Source organism: Puccinia triticina, chromosome 9A, assembly GCF_026914185.1.
Source record: "Puccinia triticina chromosome 9A, complete sequence".
NCBI classification, from domain to species: domain Eukaryota; kingdom Fungi; phylum Basidiomycota; class Pucciniomycetes; order Pucciniales; family Pucciniaceae; genus Puccinia; species Puccinia triticina.
In genome coordinates, this window is record NC_070566.1 from 5058798 (window position 1) to 5079511 (window position 20714).

Consider the following 20714-nt stretch of genomic DNA (forward strand, 5'->3'; position numbering starts at 1 on the left):
TTGGGCGGAGGGTCCGGGGGACCCCGCCCAGAGGGCTCTCTGCAGGAGAGGCTTATGAGTTATGTCTTGATTTAAGCAGGAGCAGAAAGGATCTGCTAGAATAAAAATCCCAACCAATATAAAAAAACTGAATACACAGAGTTGTAGGTTCTGTTCTTGCAAGGAATTTGAGCCACTTATCTATCTTGTAGCCAGAAAAACAACTCTTGGAGTCCCAGACAAGTGGAGCCTCATTTGGAAGACTTGTGCATTTTTGATCTTTCAAAAAGGTCAACAGATTGAGATGGAAAAAATCTGAGTTGACCAAATTGTAGAGAAAGAAACGTAGCATAGGGTACATCTAGGGCATATTGGTGGAGAGGCTGGGGGAGGAGCTATAAAAATTTTAAAAACCTCTCAGCCAAATGAACTTTCTGCTCCCGCGTAAAATTTGGGATAATGCACAAGTCCCTCCCTGCGGGAGGGGTGGCTTCGCCGCCAGCCACAGAGCTCCCACCAGGGGGGACTTGTGTTAATTTAGGGTGGAGCTAGCTTGGGGGAAGTCTCAGTACTTCCCTCTATATACAACTTCTTAGCAGAGAGGACAGAAGGGGAAGAGAGAGAAGGGAAAGGGAGGCTACTCTCCTAGCTCGGGGGAAGTCTCAGTACTTCCCTGAAAAGCTAGGAGGGAGCGGGAAAGGAGGGACTAAGTATGCGGTTGATGTTGGTCCGTGACACCTGAGTGATACTTTCTGTGAGTTTGCGGGAGCCGCGGCTCACATCCCCCCTTTATTATTTCACTCAAAAAATCACCACCTCAATGTAACCCAATCCAATACAATAGAGAAGAGGCGCAGGTTGATCTCCTGGCCCCCCCTTGCCCCTACTAGCAGTGGAACCCAATTTGGCCAAAGAAGTTGAAGAATTACTTGCTGGATCAACTGAATTGAGGTTTTAAAAAAGAAAAATCAATCAAAGTGGTGGTATTGTGAAGTTGGTGAGCTCTGCCAGTGCCCCCAAAATATTCAAGTCCAGCTCTTATCAAACTTTTACAATGCAGGTCCCTGATTACACTGGACAGGCGGGTGGAGTCAAGCTGCAGGATTGGCAGGGGCCCCAAGGGGTGCCCAACTTGGGTGATGGCACCCAATTTGTAAGTATCTTACCAATCATTTTCCCCGGCCCCCATCATAACCCCCATTTCCCCCCAGCCAATCTTCTTAGAATTGGTCCCCATCTGTTTGAACAAAATTCAGCTGATCCTTTGAGGCCCCAAAAGTTTCAAACATTTCCTATCTGATATTGATGTTATTTTCCAAAGAATGCCAGGGGGATTTTCTAGCCTTCCCCAGAAAATTGATTTCACCCCAGAAGGTCTCCTTGTGACCAATTGGATACTGAAGGTGGAGGAGAAGTGTGAGTCAATTAAATTTGGGCTGATGGGCTTTGTTTTAGTGCCAGATTTTTTCCAAAGGGCGGCCAGCCATCTCAACAAGGGAGGGCTGTTACATTACCTGTAATTGGGAGAATAACTGTAATTTAACTGGTAGTTACTAATATCTTAATTTTACTTAAGGTATCTGCCACAGAAAAAGGCCTCATTTTTTTCTAGTTACATTACCCAGATCTTTCCAACAAAATGGGGTATGTTACAGATTTGCCCAATTCTGGGTAATTTAGCCTTACCTTCCAAGGGAGATGTCTATTTGTGGCTATTTGGTTCAATATTAGTACATATTGGGCTCAAGTTGGGTTCAAACAGCTACAGGAAGTTTGAAGAGACCAATTTACCCAAGAACCCCTATGCAAAGGGGGGTCCTAGGAAGACTTTGGACACGGTAACCGGTCAAGATCCAACAAAAGCCAAGAATCAGTCTGGTAACACAAACGGGAAAGGACACGGGGGTAATCACCAGTCAACCAGCAAGGCCAGTCCCCCCCGGAGCGTGGGCAAGGATCTGGACGCCAGGCGCGGTCCCAAGGATACAACAACTGGGGTGCCGACAGAGGAGGCGATTGAGGCAACAATTGGGGCGGGGATTGAGCAAGCAGAAAGGAGACAGGAACCGCTTTGTTGACACCATCATTGTTGTCTAGCCCCATACCCCCCAAATTTTGTTGTTGAGGTCCGGGTGTGAGCAACCTACCAGGAAGCTCAACCCAACCCCCTCCTTTTTCCAGCAGGCGGGGGTGTAACCCCAAAGGATACACTATACCCAATACTATGTGTATATTTTCTTCTGTTTAGAATAGTCATCTAATGAGTTTCATGCTTGTATGTCCACAATCCATAGCCAGATGCATAACAACACACCGGGCCACATTGTGCCACCCAAGGCTCATAAGATAGTGAGGAAAACTGAAAGCAAGGAAATTAAGGGACCCTCCGCACATAGGTGGCCAACAAAAGTAAGCTATGAGATTAACTTGGAAGAGTGGGAAAAGGTGCTCCGCAAGTGGGAGCTGTTACCACAATTTGCAGATGTGCTAGAAGGCTTCACCAGGGGGTTCGATCAGGGTAATGGTATTCCTAACCACACAATTGAAACTCTAGACGGCTTTTACTCCCCACAAAATCACGACTCAGCCCTCCAGGCGCAAGCCAAAATTGAGGATTCAATAAGGAAAGAAATTGATGCCGGAAGAATGTTTGGCCCCTTCAGCCCAGAAGAAGCGCTACAGCACTTCCCTTTCTTCCAAACCAGCCCCTTAGGAGCTGTGATTAATGGTGGCAGCTCTCTCTGGCCAATTAATGACCTGTCATTCCCGCATGGACACCAAGAAATTCTTTTGTTGATTCAGAAGACTTCTTGACAACGTGGGATGACCTCAACGCTGTGGCAAAATTCATCCAAGAGCTCAAAGAACTGGTAATTCTTGCAATATTTGACTGGGAGAAGGCTTACCACCAAATCCCAACGGCACCAGACCAGTGGCCCTTTCTGATGACAAGAGCCTTTGACAACAAGATGATTCTGGATACAAGAATTTTGCTTGGAGGCATTGCTGGATGCGGCTTGTTTGGGTGACCGGCCAACACATGGAAACTGTTGATTTTAAGGAGTTTGACGTGATGACCATCTTCAGATGGGTTGACAACAACATGTTTGTGAAGAGCACTCAATCCAATGTTCAGATGGAAGACATAGTAAAGCGGAAAATGGAGCTAGGAGTGAAGACTAATCAAGAGAAGCTCTCCCCGTTCCTCCAAGAACAGAAGTATGTAGGATTCATTTGGAATGGATTCTACAAGACAGTCCGCCTGCCCAAGGATAAAGTAGCAAAACAAATCACGCAGATCCAAGTTTTCCTTGAACTGGGAGCAAAATTTAGATATAGCGAAGTCAAAATCCTGGTGGGCTGCCTTAACCACGTTTTGTATGTACTCCCCCAGTTGCGCTGCTACCTCTGCAGCCTCTACAAGTTGATGATTGAGTGGATAGACAGACGGTCATATTGACCGGTCCTGGAAGACGTTAACAAGGACTTGCATGAATGACTATACACCCTAGGAAACTTCAAATCAAGAAGATTGATAGCAAATCCCAATCCAACAGAGATTGGGAGGGTGGGTAATGTGTCCACTAGCTTTGGGATAGGCGTGTTTATTGGGCGCAAATGGGCCCAATTCTGTCTCCATTCAATAGAGAAGCTGGGAAGAGGGTTAGTTGAAAACTCTGAAGAAGAGCGTATCGCAAGGCTAGAAACAATAGCGGTCAGACTGGGACTAATGATGCTAATCAGGAGATCGGTGCCAAGAAGAGCAAGAATTTCATTGTCTGGACAGACAACTCAACAACCAATTCCGTGATCACCAAAAGGATGTCGGGAGACAGATTTGTAAACGCAGAATGGAAGATTATCCAAAAGATGCTAATTGAACATCAGATTAATCTAGTGGCAAAAAGAGTTGTGTCAGTGGAAAACCGCGCCAAGGTACTCTCCAGAGGAATCCGAGAAGGCCATAGAACCATAGATCAAATGTACATTACTGTCAGCCTGCAAGTAAATACAACATACCTCCAGCAAGTTAATGTTATATTTTCTACACAGTCTACAATAGTTATCTCCCCAGTTACTCTACCTTTACTTCATTATGGTCATAATATGCTTGTATAGAGTTAGTCAATTCATCATCTCTATATTAGTTGTACCTTGTTCATTTCTATGTTCCCCAGAAATCCAAGACAAGACAACATCATATCAACTTTCCTCCTCATCTTCAGATACATACTCAAATCACTGTCTCAAGATTGCCAGTTCACAATAAATATCCAAATCACTGTCAGAACACCGGCTTTGGATCTCTCACATCATCAACCGACTGTCGCACTAGAGACGCCGGCTGACAATTGGCGACCACCCCATTGTACCTGTGCACCTGGATAAGCCCTGTGCAGAAGGAACTCGACATCCCAGTCCAGCTCAAAGATTTTTTTGCGGATTCTTGATCCACAAATCAAACAACAGCTGTCATCGTTGGAAAACCATCCTAGTTTTTGGTTAGCTGTAAACCATTGTTGTCGTTGTTGGACATCAAGTTCGATCTTGACATCTCAATTTTTGTGTTTTGTTTATCATCAAACCATCACCGCCGTCGTTTTTGGTTAGCGGCCGGAACCCTCAGCCTTCTTTTGATTGTCGTATCGGACAAACGGATAGCCAAACTTCTCTTATTCATCTTGGTTGAAGCCGTATTTTTCTATCGGACAACCTCTCTTCAATTTTCTTTAGCTTCAAATCACCTGCAATCACTTTGGTTTTTGGGTTTGCCGAGTTCATCAACACCTGGCCTTTGCCCTCAATATAAAACATTCTCTCCTCAGCTCTGGCTTTCTTTTTTGGACGACTCATCACTCTGTCATTATTTTTTACTGCTTCAGTCATGACCATTGAGGAGGAGATTGCATTGATTTGACTACAACTCGCAAGACTCCAAACTCAGCTTGTAAATTTTGAGATAGGACGAAGAGCAACCTAATGTAATGATGTTTGAATCTGAGCAAACAACGATGACCTGACAAGCTTAATGAACCCAGCAACACACCTAATGTAATGATGTTTGAATCTGAGCAAACAACGATGACCTGACAAGCTTAATGAACCCAGCAACACACCTGCGATGGCGCAGGAGTTATTTGTGTTTGATTTTAATGTTTTTGATGAGAGTGGTGAGGGACGCGCGCAAGAGATGATTATGTTAGTCTCTTCCTCACGAGTATAATGATGTAAACGCGTGAGTTATATTTCTTGTGATAAAAGGAGAACAATGAGAAAAATTGTGAAATGAACAAAATAGCGAACCTAATGTAATGATGTTTGAATCTGAGCAAACAACGATGACCTGACAAGCTTAATGAACCCAGCAACACACCTACACGAAGATTTGGAAAAGGATAAGGAAAACAAGGAGAAAATATTAGATTGATCAATAAGTACATAAATGATAGAAAGTATGAGAGTCATACCTGCAATGGCGCAGGAGTTATTTGTGTTTGATTTTAATGTTTTTGATGAGAGTGGTGAGGGACGCGCGCAAGAGATGATTATGTCTATGTTGGAAGAAAAGAAAAGAGTGGGAGGAGTAGAATGGGGAAGAGGAAGGTTTGCGGTTAGTTTGGACGATACAAAATCTTGATGGTGTTAGTGAAAGATTGATTTTTGCTTACTAGTCTCTTCCTCACGAGTATAATGATGTAAACGCGTGAGGAAAAGACCAGCAAGGTTGGCCGCGCAGGGGAATTCTTTTGGTGGCGATGGAAAAACGCGGTTAGGGTTGCGACCGGTACTTTTTCAGATGCTGGTGAGAATTGGAGTTTACTTGCTGCGTATTCATAATCAAATCCGGGGTATTCATAATCTAACACAGCTGAGTTCTCTCGAATCGAAATTGAAGCCAATCGGGTCAAAGTCAACCTCCCAACTGAAATCAGGAACTTCTGTCGCTTGTAATCCACCTAGTCGGAGGGCTGTCTTGAATGTAGCAGCTTCTGAAAGAAAATCGAGATCAGCTACAAATCATGATTCTAGAACTCTTCGCAGCCGCTCGTACAAGGTGATGCGGCATTTGATCAATGTTGTAGACACGTCGAACGTCGAACACATTGGAAATACGCTCGGGAGGCCTTCCCTTCGCGGACAGACACAGAGCATCGATCTTGCTCCATCCACTCGATTGGTAGCTAAACCCAAAACTCAACTGATGACCATATCAAAGCCAACAGCGGGAGACAAGTCGACTGCCGCATGCCGATTGGTGCCTAACTTGAAAAAAGTCAGCTCTTCCCAGCCATCAGCTCTACGACCGACCGCGAGTGCCAATCATGTTCAGAATACGACCTCAATCCCGGCTGCTGCCAAGATCACTGTAGAACCGTTCCGCTTGTTCCCCAAAGGGGCTCGATTGCGCGAACTTGTCAAATCCGAGTTTCAAGGGCTCTGTCTCCCTTCAGACAAGCGACTAGATTCAGATTACTGGTTTCAACCCGATCGATTCAAATGCTCAGCAGATACTGTTAGGAGGCGAGCGTACAAGCTGATTAAGAGAGGGAACGCCGGCTTATGGAAGTGGGATGAAAAGGGTCAAACAGCCTGCTACACTGCCATGAAGAAACGCGACCCAGACTGTCAGAAATCAACTTTTCGCGCTGATTTCTCTGGATGGGCTACAATTAAGGTGGAAGGATTGCCGCCCCCTTTGATAAAGAATCTACCAGCACAAATATTGAAGACTTCGAAGCACTTTCAGTGGTATTGGTACAAGGACCGCTGGCTCTTATTTTCGCTTCACAAGACATGATAGGGATCTTCTTTTTCCCCCCTTTTTTTTTTTTTTTTTTTTTTACATCCATTCTTTTTTTTTCCTGTTTTTTTTGGTGGTAGCAAATGTCAGCCTGCAAGTAAATACAACATACCTCCAGCAAGTTAATGTTATATTTTCTACACAGTCTACAATAGTTATCTCCCCAGTTAATCTACCTTTACTTCATTATGGTCATAATATGCTTGTATAGAGTTAGTCAATTCATCATCTCTATATTAGTTGTACCTTGTTCATTTCTATGTTCCCCAGAAATCCAAGACAAGACAACATCATATCAACTTTCCTCCTCATCTTCAGATACATACTCGAATCACTGTCTCAAGATTGCCAGTTCACGATAAATATCCGAATCACTGTCAGAACACCGGCTTTGGATCTCTCACATCATCAACCGACTGTCGCACTAGAGACACCGGCTGACAATTACGGTTCCACATGATCTAGAAGAACTAATCATACAAGTAGATCATTAGGATGAAATGACAATACCAACCTAGGAATAGGAAAGCAGGAATGGGTGATACAGCTGCTGAGGGAGAGATGGAGGCACGGAGCCAGGCTCAGACAAATCTCAGTTACGGGAGCGGGCTCCTGCCTTGGGGAGAGATCTCTGCGCTAAGGCCAGAGATCCCAATCTCTTTTGAGTACAAGTTTCTAGGATAGAGTCATGAACTATTTCTCCAAAGGAAAGCCATCCCTTCCCTTCCTAGAAGAAGGACACCTGACCCTGACACGTAAGCACAAGGCAAAGGGAGAACACAAAAGAAAAAGAAACTACTCCCCTCAGCCCGTACCAGGTGAACTTGGGGACCTATTGTGATAGCTCCTGGGTTTATCCAAGCGCTCTAAGTTAAGGCGCTGAAATTTACAGAGGAAATTACTCTAGAGGTGAGGCAGTTCTTCCACCTCCCTCCACTGGCAAATGACCAGCCAAAAAATGGAAAGGGCTGTCTATTGATTTGTCAAAAAAAAACTTGAAATTCTTGCCTCTTTCACTTGCAGTGCGCGAAGCGTTTGGAGATGCGCGCACTGCACAGTGCGCGACAAGCTTTTTGCAGTGCGCAAAGTACATCCATTAAGAGCATCCTTACCGGTCGAGCTATGTTGGCGCAAGTTTTGACTCGCAGCTGTTGCAAACTAACTTAGCGACAGCAATTCAGCCGTATCGGTTCGGCTTGCGCGGGGTGGAGCTGAGTGGTGGGCGCGGGAAATGGCAGTTAGCTTTGAGCTAACCGTCACTAAATGTAGTGACGGTTAGCTGAAATTCAAGCTTCTCACTAATTTAGCTTGGGCTTAGCTACACCCGGTGTGGTTGAGATTGGTGGCTAAACTAGCTAATTTCGAGCTAAACTAGGCACCGGTAAGGATGCTCTAATAAACTTGGCTAATCATTCTTGCCAACTGATTTTCAACCCCTGTAGCCATTCCCATGACTTCAGGTCTGTTCTGCAATGAAAAATGTGGTGCCAAATACTTCAGCACACCCCCTGTACATCAAGGTATATAATTAGTCAACAACAACACCAGAATCCTTGTGGGCCCCCAAATTTACTAATTGGGCACACAGCACCCGTCATCTGAAGGAAGAAACGTACAAGTGTGAATTGATGGTCAGATAATGGTCTGAGTGGTTTCTTGAACTGGGCAGGGAGAAATTGGCGTTTCGTGCATGCTCAATTAAAAACTTTGGATCATGTCTCACATATACCAACATCATAAAAAAGTCCTGCAAAAGAATGAAATAAGCATGTAAGACTTTTAATAAGGAGATATAGAGGCAGCAGTTGTAAAAGATAAGAGGACGGAATGAAGGTCATCCCATAGTGAGATACAGGTATCCAACAAGATTCGCTCGGAACAAGCATATCCAATAGCCATCGTCACCATCTCTCTTCTTTCTTTGCCCCTCCTGTTCCCTGATTGTACCCCTCCTTCAATAGCCGATGTTGATGGTACTTCTGGCTCGACCAACTCCTGATAACCCAATCCAAAGATAAAAGAAGAAAGAGTCAGTGGCGCCAGATTTTTCACGAGAGATGTAAAAGAAGGAAAAGTTCGTGCGGACTTCTTTGAGAGTGAGCAGTTCATCAATTGATGTATGGGGGAGATGGTATTGCGTGAGGCGAGCGCGACATAGCTTCTGGACGAGTTGAGCGACCCGCAGGAGATGAGCTAGGGAGTCTGTTGTTTCGGCCGACAGTGGGGGCGGATGGTGGTTGAGCAGGGATGATTGGAGGGCGAGGAGTCGTCTTACGCTGCCAGCTGAGAGCGCGGGCCGGCCCGGGGAGGGGGCATGGGTGTAGAAGAGGATGGTGAGCCAGAGAAGAGGTGACAGTCTGGCGTTCGAGTCCAGAGATAGATCGGCTATCCTTGTATCATCCTCCGACAGCTCGCCGACTAGCTCGTTGGGCGCGTCGTCTTCGAACACACCCGTAGCCGCTAGTTCTCTCAGAGTCACTTGGACCTGCTCGGGTGGGCAATGCTGACCATCAGTGTTATCGGCCACCTCAGTGAGATCAAAGTGAACCTTGTCGTGCGTGTTGGCATCGATCATGAACCCGTATTCAGTCAACAACCTAGCATTCGACAGTTTCCCGTACGTATTATAGACCGATGGGAGGAAGTCTGCTTCTTGTTCCTCGTTTTGACGGGATTGGTCTGATGATCCAAGTTGATCGAGAGTAGGAGGGACGAGGGGATGGATGGCAACGATCTCGACGGTGTCTTCCTCGGAGACAGGGATGATCTCGATAGGTTGGAGAGGATTGCTGTTGTCGTGCATGCATTCAGCGGATGCTCCGCATTGATCGCAGACAAGGTCTTGCGAGACCATCTCGACGTCGGGCTGGTCGCTGTGGTCGAAGAGGTCGGCGATGGGGACGAGGGCGAGATGGTGGAAGTGGTCGATCTGGAAGGCCCGACTGGAGACGATGGTGAAGGCCTTGAGAAAGGTCTGCCATGTGCAGGAGCTGTGGGCGATGGTGCCCTTGTGGATCTCTTGGAGTCGTGAGAGCGAGATGATCCGGTCTGTCTGGAGTAGTCGCTCAATCTCTGTGCCCCGGAGCCAGCTCCGGATCTCGGGTAGGTCATCGACCTGCAGGTGGATCAGCAGCGGTTGCTGGTGCTCGGGATGGCCGATCAGATTGAGGTAGGGATGCCATGGCGAGCTGGGTCCGAGTGAGAGCTCGTGGATGAGATGGATGGTCAATCGAATGATGTGCTGGTGATCGATTGGTAGGGTGGACAGTGACGATAACAGACTCGAGCTGGTGTCTGCTAGGGAGGAGGTCCGATGGGAGAAGCAAGCGCGTTTAGGGATCGAGGCCACTGCGGAAATAGAATGTGATCAGTTCTGCCGCAGACATCTATGACAAGGGGCTAGCTCCATACCAGTTGTCTCGCTTGGGATGATAGTCCGTTGCTGGTCATGTCGATGGTGGTCTGTCGATGGGCATAGTCGTATGGCGTAGTTGCTCCGATGGCTGAGCCTTAGCTGGGGGTGCAGGTCGACCAGCTGGGTGGCAGTCCACTTGAAGAATTCTTTAACTCGATCTGGGTACATAAATATGTAAATACCTGGTTCGGCAGCTAGCTAAAACTTTAACCACCCGTGAGATTTATGCACATGCATATTCATTGTGATTCCAAGATTGCTTGGACCGATTTTTGAGCTGTGCACTCAAAATCATGGGGTGCTGAAATTTGAGATCAGGTCTATATCCCAGCTTTCTGCCTGGCTGCATACAAATCATGATGCGAACTCTGTCCGGCTAGCCAGACGACTGAACAGTAACTTTTCCCCAAACTCGGCCAACTGACTTCTACTTCAAGCATCACCCTCGCTCCAACGGCTTCCAAATTGTTCGAGGACGACCTCGCTGACGACAGCTTCTCTCGGACAGCCTCTGTCACTGGGCCTCCCAGGTTGACCTTCTGGCCGAGATATGGAACGCGGGTACCTACAACATCTGTCTGGTCCTGGATCATCTCAAGGTACGGGTTGTCAACGACCGAGATGTGTTTTATAATCTATGTTGCCCAAGCAAGTGCCCTCAAGACTCACTCGCTCCCATCTCCATCCTCCAACGCTCACTCGTCTTCGGTGACATTAATATATGGATTGCTCTTCATTGTGAAAGTCATTGCGGGAATGGAAAGAACAAGAGGAAGAGAGGATGTACATATCAATGTGGTTGCTGAGCAACTGCATCATAATGATGGTCATGAGGCCCTGTACACAGTCCACCATTTGGTGTTATAATTAATTCTACCAACAGTGGGTCAGCTACGCTAACATAGCTGTTAGCGTAGCGTAGCGCAGCGCAAATGCGCTATTTTTTAGCGTAGCGTTAGCGCAATTGCGCGCATCTGCGCTAACGCTACGCGCAAAGGATGCAAAGCTATTTTAGCTTTTAGCGTAGCGTTAGCGCAGATGCGCGCAATTGCGCTAACGCTAAGCACGCAAGGCGCAAAAGAGCGCACGCTATGCTGCGCTAAAGCGTTTTTTGCGGCAAAAAAGTGCCTTTTTTCCACTAAAAACGCCTTAGCGCAACGTAGCGTAGCGTAGCGGCTGTAGCGCAGCGCTAATGCTAAACAAAAATTGGTATGCTGTTAGCGCCGCTGAAAATTAGCGAAGCGTAGCGGCGCTAACAGCGCGCTAACGCTATTCAAAAAAGGTTGTCGCTTTTTGCCGCTACGCTAAACTTTAGGGCTAAAATAGCGTAGTTTAGCGTAGCGGCCCACTGTTGATTCTACTCTTATGCAGCCTGTCACCCAAAGACAACTGAGCTTGACCCTGGTAACATGACAAGCAATTTGTGAGAATGACAAGACTTAGGGGCTTAATTTAAACTTCAAGTTAGTTCATGGTTAAGGTCAACATGAAAACAAGACATAGAAGGTGGAAAACATGATGTGCTTGTGTACCTTAAGGGCAGAGGTAAGGCTGCTGCTACAAGCGTTGCAAATGACGCGCAGAAGGCGAAAGAACAAGAGTGAGGCTAAGAGAAATAGGAGGCTGTGAAGCTTAAAGATGAAAATAGGGGCCAAGAATGGCAATGGCGCAGAACGGGGTCGTTGCGCTACCGCTGATGATAAAAGTAAGGAAAATACAAGCTGGTGTGTAGGTTGAGTTGAGGTGAGTGGAATGAGGTGATTGTGAGTCGAGTGAACAAGTGAAGCAGGCTGGGAGTGAGAACAACTGGAGAATCAGAATGGAGTGCGTTTGTCAGCGCTCCTTTTATACAAGTCATGTAGCCTAGCAGGTAGTATCACTGCAGCCACGTACCTGGCTTGGTTGTAGTTACAACAAGCCTGTCCAAGTAAACAGGGACGTAGTCACGGCGGTTTGGTCTCGACCGGTTTGGACAGGGCTTGCAGTCATGTGCTTGTGATCTAGTTGACACGGTAATCATGGACTGGGTCAGCTGTTTTGTTTCTATTGCTCTGACAGGGTTGGTTTGGAATCATTGACCTGGTTTAGCTTTTTGAGAGAAGGAAATTACTATTGGTGGCTTGAGTAGCGGCGTTGTTGTGGCTGTTGTCTGGGGTAAGGGAGGAGAGGCTGGTTTCACCCGCATCAGGCTGAGGAGAACCCTTTTCTGGTCCGGGCGGGCCTGAGCCCAATATCTGACAGTCTGCCGTGCTTTGTGCTTCATAGCAAGAAGCAGAGATGCTGGGAGCCAATCCGGTGACTTCTCTCAGAGCTGAGAGAATCTTGCTGCATCCAACTGGCTTGGTCAGGAAATCAGCTGTGTTCGTTGCAGATGACACGTATTTGAGCTTGATGATTTTGTTCTGAATGAGTTCGCAAACAAAGTGGAGGCGAAGGTCCATATGCTTCGTCCGGAAGCTGTTTTGGCTGGTCTGGCTGAGAGCAAGATCTATCGCGCCACAATTGTCAACTCGGATGGTGGAAGTTGGTTGGTTGGTGTCTGGGAGAACTTCAGACATAAGGTTGTGTAGCCACTTGACTTCTTTGCTGGCGTTGGTCAAGGCTTTGTACTCCGCCTCAGTGGATGAGAGGGAGACGGTGCTTTGCTTGGTGGATTTCCAAGAGACAAGGTGTCCATTCCAGGACACCGTAAAGCCAGTGTGCAATCTTTGGGTGTCCGGGCAGTTGCCCCAGTCGGCATCAACCAAGGAGTAAAGAGGTGCAAAAGAGCCGGTGCGGAAGGAAAGGCCACGGCTGGCCGATCCTTTTAGGTACCTGAACACCTGAATTGCGGCGGTGTAGTGGGACAGGCCAGGGTTTTCTAGGAATTGTGATAGTTTGCTGACTGCAAAGGCGATGTTGGGTTGCGTGAGGACACTGAGGTAGTTGAGGGATCCAATCAAGGCTCTGTAGTTGATACCGAGAGGAGCAAGGAGATCAATGTTGTGAGCACTAGCTTTGGAAAGATGTGTTTTAGGGTCAAGGGGACAAGATGCATTGGAGAGGTTGTTGACACCAAATTCAGCAATCTTGCGTTCCACGTACTGAGCCTGATGAAGGATGAAACCATCTGCAACTCAATCAAGCTTCATCCCGAGGAGGAATGATGCCACCCCCAAGTACTTGATCAAGAATTCTTCGGACATTTGAGCTCTGAAGTGTTTGGGATCGCGGCCTATGATGACTAGGTCATCAATGTGAGAGAAGATCCATAGCAGGCTGGGTTCCAATCTCCAGAAGACGCATGGGTCGGCTAGCAAGGTAGTGAATCCGATGCTTTCAAGAAAAACACTCAGTCATTTGTACCAAGCAAGCAAAGCCTGTTTTAGGCCGTAGATTGCCTTCTTGAGGAGCAAGACAATGTTGTCACCGCTTTTGTACCCAGGCGGTGGAAGCATGTAGACCGTTTCGTCGAGGTCACACGTGAGAAAGGCACTCTTGACGTCTAGTTGATGGATGTGAAGGTTGTTTGCGATGGCGTGGGATAGAAGGATTCGGAGTGAAGTTGGTTTTCCTGTGGGCGCATATTTCATCTCAAAGTTGAGGCCATAAGTTTGCCGAAAGCCCTGAGCACAGATGCAAGCTTTGTACTTGGTGACTTGGTTATCAGCACCAAGCTTCTTCTTGTATGCCCATGTGGAGGGGATGGTGGCGTAGGTTGCGAGCCGCGGGATTTCCGTCCAGACGTGATGATCGTGCATGTTTTGAATCTCCCGGTCTTCCGCCGCTTTCCATTGATTGTGTTCATCACACCGCTGTGGAACTACTCAAAGGGGAGAATAGAGCTTGGAAGGTAAATGGATAGCAACACTAGTACTAATGTAAGCTATGCAAGGGTGCTGATGAGGCTGCCTTCCTGACTAATGCTGAGGGGATGAGAGTAACACTAAGAAAAAAGAAGAAAAGGTGTGGCTGATTTCTGCTTGATCTTAGGAGCTAGTACTATAAGCTTTAACTACTGACTACTGAGGGTAAGAGAGATGGAGGATTGATGAGAGTGGGGAACTTATAATTTCTGTATCCAAAATTATCTATAAATTCTGTATATATTTCTCTGCATGAGGTACAAGTGAGGGGGGGGAAGACAATTCTTATAGTAAGGAGGGATGAGCACAGACAATGAAGAGTTCTGGCTATGAGAATGAAGGTTGTACAAATGAGGAAGAGTGATGTGAACATAGTAACAGTATGTAATGATGAGCAATGCTGAAAAGGGAATGCTGGTTATGGGAATAAAAGAATGTACTAATGGGGAAAAGTGATGAGAACATAGTAACTACTTGTAATGATGAGCACTACTGAAAGAGGTAAGCACAGATCTAATGATGTAATGTGTACAATAGCCATAGTACATAATGAGGAATGTATGTAAAGGGTTTAGTATGTGAAAGTAATTATGTAAAAGGGATGTACTGTAATGATTCCAGTAAGTTACTAATGAATTGAGTATTGTAACTAATGAAGACTGTAGATTATCTGTAAGTCTTATATCCTCTATAACTATTGAACCATTGAAGATAAGGGTATACTATGTATGAGGGACTATATGTGAAATTTGATGTAGAATCTGAATATGCAATAATAATGAGGTATTTGTGAAGGGTTATGGGGAAATGTTCAATGTAATGATGAATATATGTAAAAGAAAGCAATAAAATACTACTTATGGTTTGGAATGGAGCACCACACCGCATGGCCTGAAAATGGTTTCCAGGTTTGACTGTCATGGTTGAGTATGATGCAACAGGTCGTCAAGGGTGATGGAGAACGTTAGAAGAGTCAATGCCACTGTTGATTTGTGTTGGATGAGGACCAAGTCTCAGGATTAGGCGTTGACGAGGTGCGTCAGGTGCTGCTGGAGGGTCATCAAGGTCCATGGAACTGGTTGAGGAGGCGGTCTCGTCGGACTGACTGTACTGCTGCGTGATGTCTTGCTGTTTTTCCTCGTCACTGTCTATGGAGGAGAGCGGAAGGGGATGCACACTGGAAAAGTCGGGAAGAGGATTGTGGGGGGAGAAGTCAGAGCCAGCGTTCAGGGCTGTGAGGGAGGGGAAAACCGATTCATCAAAGTAGGCGTTTTGAGTTTCAATGACTTTCTTGTCTTCCAACCAAACAATGTGATAGGCAGAGTAGTTGTTGGCGTAGCCGATCATGACACTGTCCCAGGATATTGGGTCAAATTTGGTGGACCAATTGGGGCTAGGTTTGATGACCCAGGCTTTGCAGCCAAACGGCCAAAAGATGGACATATTTGGCAGTTTCCAAAACAGAAGTTCAATAGGGCTGGTTTTGCTCTTATGGAGCGAAGGGAGGCAATTGGTGGTAGCCATTGCGGTGAGGACGGCTTTGCCCCACCATTCCTTTGCCAGACTGGATTGGACCATCATACAGTGGGCCATGTTGATTATTGTTTTGTTTGCACGCTCAGCGATTCCGTTGTGCTGCGGGGTGTAGGGCGGTGAAACATTGTGTTGGATCCCGTTTTGCTTGAGGATATTGGAGAGCTGATGGTTGAAGAATTCGCCTCCGCCGTCAGTAACGAGCTTCTTGATGCTGTTGCCAGTTTGCCGCTCAAAGAAAAGCTTGAAATCAAGGATGGCGGATGAGGCCTCTGATTTCTTCCAAAGGAGTGTGACGCAGATGAATCCGGTGTGCTGATCCACGAGAGTGAGGAAGCGCCGGGAGCCAGTGTTGGTAGGTGGGGAAACAGGCCCAACAAGGTCACCATGCACGACTTTGAGCGAGTGAGCGGTCTTGTCGAAGTGACCTTTGAATGGAGCCCGGCTGATCTTGCCCTTCATGCAGGGGTCACAACAACTGATATTGACAAGACTAAAATCCAAGATTGCTTCCTTGATCCGGGCTATGCCAGCATGACCTAGTTGAGTGTGCCAGGTTAAGAATGGAGTGGTGGGACCGGAGTGAGTAGTGGATACAACAAGGGCGGTGGAGGTGGGTACTGGACCAATGCAAGTGGAGAGTTCTAGAATGCTGTTGCGCAGGTGACAGGTGAAAGTTCCGGAGCCTTTGAGGATTATCCTGCAGATGTCTCCCTCCCGAGAGATGGAAGCAGAGTCCTGAAGGAAGCGTCCCATGGATAGAAGGGGCTGAGTGAGGCCAGGGACGTAGAGGGAAGCTTTGAGAACAAGAATCTTCCCTTCAGAGTTGAGGATCAAAGCGGTACCAATGCGGGTGGCTGTTAGATTGATTGAGTCCTTGCCGGTGCTAATTGGGGTGTTGCAGACAGAGGAGTCACAAAAGAAGGCAAGGCTACTGAACATATGGTGCAAGGCACCAGAGTCGAGAACCGCTGGAAGGAAGGTTGGCGACATGTTGAAAATGCTGGCAGTAGTGACGTTTGCAAATGCGGGTCTTTCAAACCTGGACAAGGGTTGATTGGCTTCAGTCTGTGCTGGGGCTGTTGTGTTGTGTTGCACTGCTTTGGAGGGGGGGTCACAGATGGGTTGAAGCTCTGGGTGAATTGCCCAGCATTTTTCCTCTGGATGATGCGCCATGGGGTTGTGCGCTCTCTTGCATTTAGGAGGGGGTCTGGTGCGTGTGCTGAGGGCTGTGGCTGTTCTTTCCTCGGGGGCCTTGCGCTTTGCGGGTTGATCTTCTTCTGCTATGTCCTTGAGTCTGTCCATTAGCAGCTCGTGGTTGGTGTTCAGTTTGGGGTACATGACAAAGAAATCTGTAAGTGATTGTCGATTAATGCTAAGCTTGGCAATCACAACGCCGCAGATGTCTCGACTGGCCACCGGATGACCTATGGAGGCGAAATTGGTGAGGCAGCGTTCAATTTTGTCGAGGAAGGTGAGCATGTTCCCTTCATATTTGACGTTCTGCCACGCAGTGGTGCACCTGATGAAACGGGTGGTGGTGTGTCTGGAAAAGCGTTTGGTGATCTTTTGCCAGAGAAGGTAGCCACTATCTTTGTTGTCGTCGTTGACCAGTCCAACAAATAGCCTGTCAGAGAGCTTCATGGATATCACGCTGGCAGAGTCGTTTAGTTGCTTCTTGATTGCTCGGGCTGGGTTGGGACTGGGATTGTTGATGACCGATTTCCACAACTCTTTGTTTTTCATGAAGGTCTTCATCCGTTGGGCCCAGAGCGGATAGTTTGAGTCGCCTTCAAGGATGGGGAGACAAGCAATTTCTTCTTTGGATGCCATGTCGTTGCTGCCCTAAATGTCTTGAGAGTTTCAAGGGTGGTTGTCAGCCTTAGAGTCAACTCAGCTGATCTAAAGTCTGCCTTTTTCCACTTTTTACATATGCATTACTTCATATCTTTTTCATCTTAAGAGATATCCTTGTTTAGACTTCATATTCTGTTTCCTCATGCAATTTTAACCCTAGTTACAACTTACCAATTCTTTGTAACTATGCTCCTTCCCTGAGTTATTGAGTTGTGGCGCGCATGCGCAGTTGTGACGTGTCAGCGCTACCAGGCGCGCCAAACCACATGTACATATGTAAATTACATAAGCAAACTGTGAAAATTTTCGTAGTCAGGATCCCCCTTGCCTCAGGCGGATCTACAGACTTCAGCACACCAGAACCACACCCCAGATAACCCCAGGATCACCACCAAAGAGTTTACAACACTCCCAGTATACCTACCGTCACAGGCGCCTAGGATATTGACAGTAAGTAACCTCTTTCACTGAACCTTGTTTATCTCAGAGGTACAACTCTGTGTCTTGCTTGATCTGCTCTTTCCTGCTGGCCTTTGCCTTCTCTTGATCACAGGGCTGTCCCTCCATAACTGCTGACCTTTGCCTTATCTTGATTAAAGGGCTGTCCCTTAGGTTTCCCTTTAAGAACCTTGACTATCCAGAAGGAAGCTAAAAAATTGTGGCTGGATTAAATTTATCTAATACAGAAACCCTCCACGTTTCTTTGGTGAGAGGAGGCTGTAGCACTCTCTAGCACAGCTTGGCAGCACTCTTCTGAAGAGGTAGCATTGCCAGTGGACGTGCATTCCCACCAGAATAACCTTAAATATCTGCTCATCTTAATCCTGCTCAGTTTCTCTCTCTCTCTCATAATTGTATTTTCTTTATCCAAAGAAATCCAATTATTCCCCCTTTCTTTCTTGTGTCCTGCTGTCACTAAAGAGACTCAGGCTCACAGTGGTTTTGAGTTGGAGATCAAGACTGTAAACCTGTCAGAATGACAAGACTTAAGGGTTTAATTTCAACTTCAAGTTAGTTCATGGTTAAGGTCGACATGAAAACAAGACATAGAAGGTGGAAAACATGATGTGCTTGTGTACCTTAAGGGCAGAGGTAAGGCTGCTGCTACAAGCGTTGCAAATGACGCGCAGAAGGCGAAAGAACAAGAGTGAGGCTAAGAGAAATAGGAGGCTGTGAAGCTTAAAGATGAAAATAGGGGCCAAGAATGGCAATGGCGCAGAACGGGGTCGTTGCGCTACCGCTGATGATAAAAGTAAGGAAAATACAAGCTGGTGTGTAGGTTGAGTTGAGGTGAGTGGAATGAGGTGATTGTGAGTCGAGTGAACAAGTGAAGCAGGCTGGGAGTGAGAACAACTGGAGAATCAGAATGGAGTGCGTTTGTCAGCGCTCCTTTTATACAAGTCATGTAGCCTAGCAGGTAGTATCACTGCAGCCACGTACCTGGCTTGGTTGTAGTTACAACAAGCCTGTCCAAGTAAACAGGGACGTAGTCACGGCGGTTTGGTCTTGACCGGTTTGGACAGGGCTTGCAGTCATGTGCTCGTGATCTAGTTGACACGGTAATCATGGACTGGGTCAGCTGTTTTGTTTCTATTGCTCTGACAGGGTTGGTTTGGAATCATTGACCTGGTTTAGCTTTTTGAGAGAAGGAAATTACTATTTGTGGCTTGAGTAGCGGCGTTGTTGTGGCTGTTGTCTGGGGCAAGGGAGGAGAGGCTGGTTTCACCCGCATCAGGCTGAGGAGAATGCTTGTCTGTTCCGGGCGGGCCTGAGCCCAATATCTGACACAATTAAGGTGTTCAAAGTTTGTTTACATAAAATCATAGAATCATAAATCATAAAACAAAATCCCCGGAAATTTTATGAAACACCCGAACACTCCCCTCTCTGCATAACCTCCATAACCACACCAATCCAATTGATCAAGCTCATAAAATTGCTCCTCAACCTCAACCTCGCAAAATGTTGGCACCAAACTAAACCCCAAACAGCACTGGAGGTACCCCACAAACCACCTTGCAATTGTCAACCCAACAAACACTCACACCCACTCCAAGCACCCAGAGAGGATCAGCTGCTTCAACTCAAGGCCGCAGTGGCAGGCGGGGCACTGGCACCCCGCAAAGTGGTCTTGTGGTGTTCATTGCCAACCCCGGGGTCAATCAGCACGCCAAGCCCAAGGAGGCAGCCAAGGAACTCCCAGTAGCCAGCTTCTCGAGCCCCAATCCAATCATGGAAAAACAATTGCAACCGCAATGGGTTGTCATCCCTTGACCTCATTGTTGAGTGGATGACCGTCGAGGGCTATTACAATTGTTGGCGCAACAGCAAGGTCAGCAAGCATGCGGTTGACAAGGAGGTTATTGCCTACCTTGTTGCAAATGGTGCTGAAACTCGGATGTGGAAAGGTGTTGAACAACAGGTAAGCGACATCAGTTGATTCTGATAGTACTAAAGCTAATTTTTTTGGTTATGATAGATCACTACTTTAGAGAGAAAGTTCTGTGAAGCGTTGGGCTGGAGAGATCAGACTGGCCAGGGTATTCTGGATGAGGCCAATGAGCATGCAAATCAAGCTGGAGCTGAGCCCGACAATTGTTAAGGTCTGTTCTGTGGAGAGGAAGATGGGGTCTGGGTTCTGGGGTTCTGGGGGTTCTGGATCCAAGATGGTAGATTGCAGGATGAGGAAGAGGCTTGGATCTTCAGCCTCTCAAACCTTGAGTATGGTCCGTGACATGTACGTGTGAGTCTGCGCTGCGGAGCCTGCGCTACGGCTCATAACAACAATTTGGAGGCTGAAAATTATGTTGCAACCGCTGCCACTCTTACCAAAGCCAAGATCCGCAAAAAATGCAAATACTTCTACGAGCTAGAGCCAGTGATGCTCAATTGGCCTTCATCAATTCCACTCAACATGAGTGAGCAAGATGTTGGTGCCAAAAAAGATCTTTCCTTGGCCCTCAACTTGGTCCCCACCCAAGACTGTCCATCCACACTGTCCCAATGGAGCAACTCCAATTGCGGTGAGAATAACAATGAGAATGTGTCACCGGTCGTCACATTAGGAAATCCTCCCCCTGGATTTGGTACGAACCCTTTGGCACCAGCTCCCAGCCCCGGAACCCCTGTTACAATGACCACTGTCTTGGGTCGGCCATCAGCACAAGCCAAAGTTGTTGCCATTGCTTCTCAACGCTTGTACACTCATTTGCAATGTTGTCCCAACTACACCAAGCACATCACTGAGCGCCTCTTCCCATCATGTGAAGAAATGGCGGCACAG

The 20714-nt window shown here is 47.0% G+C and overlaps 1 protein-coding gene across 1 annotated transcript; it reads right to left on the reverse strand.

Annotated features, from left to right (window-relative positions):
* Positions 1-8560: 8560 nt before the first annotated feature.
* Positions 8561-10911, reverse strand: PtA15_9A524 (uncharacterized protein; the record flags this gene model as incomplete). The annotated part of the gene is made up of 5 exons (XM_053172742.1): positions 8561-8776; positions 8868-10129; positions 10193-10394; positions 10622-10761; positions 10866-10911. 5 exons carry the CDS (start codon positions 10909-10911, stop codon positions 8561-8563), a joined length of 1866 nt encoding a protein of 621 aa, XP_053023952.1.
* Positions 10912-20714: the final 9803 nt, after the last annotated feature.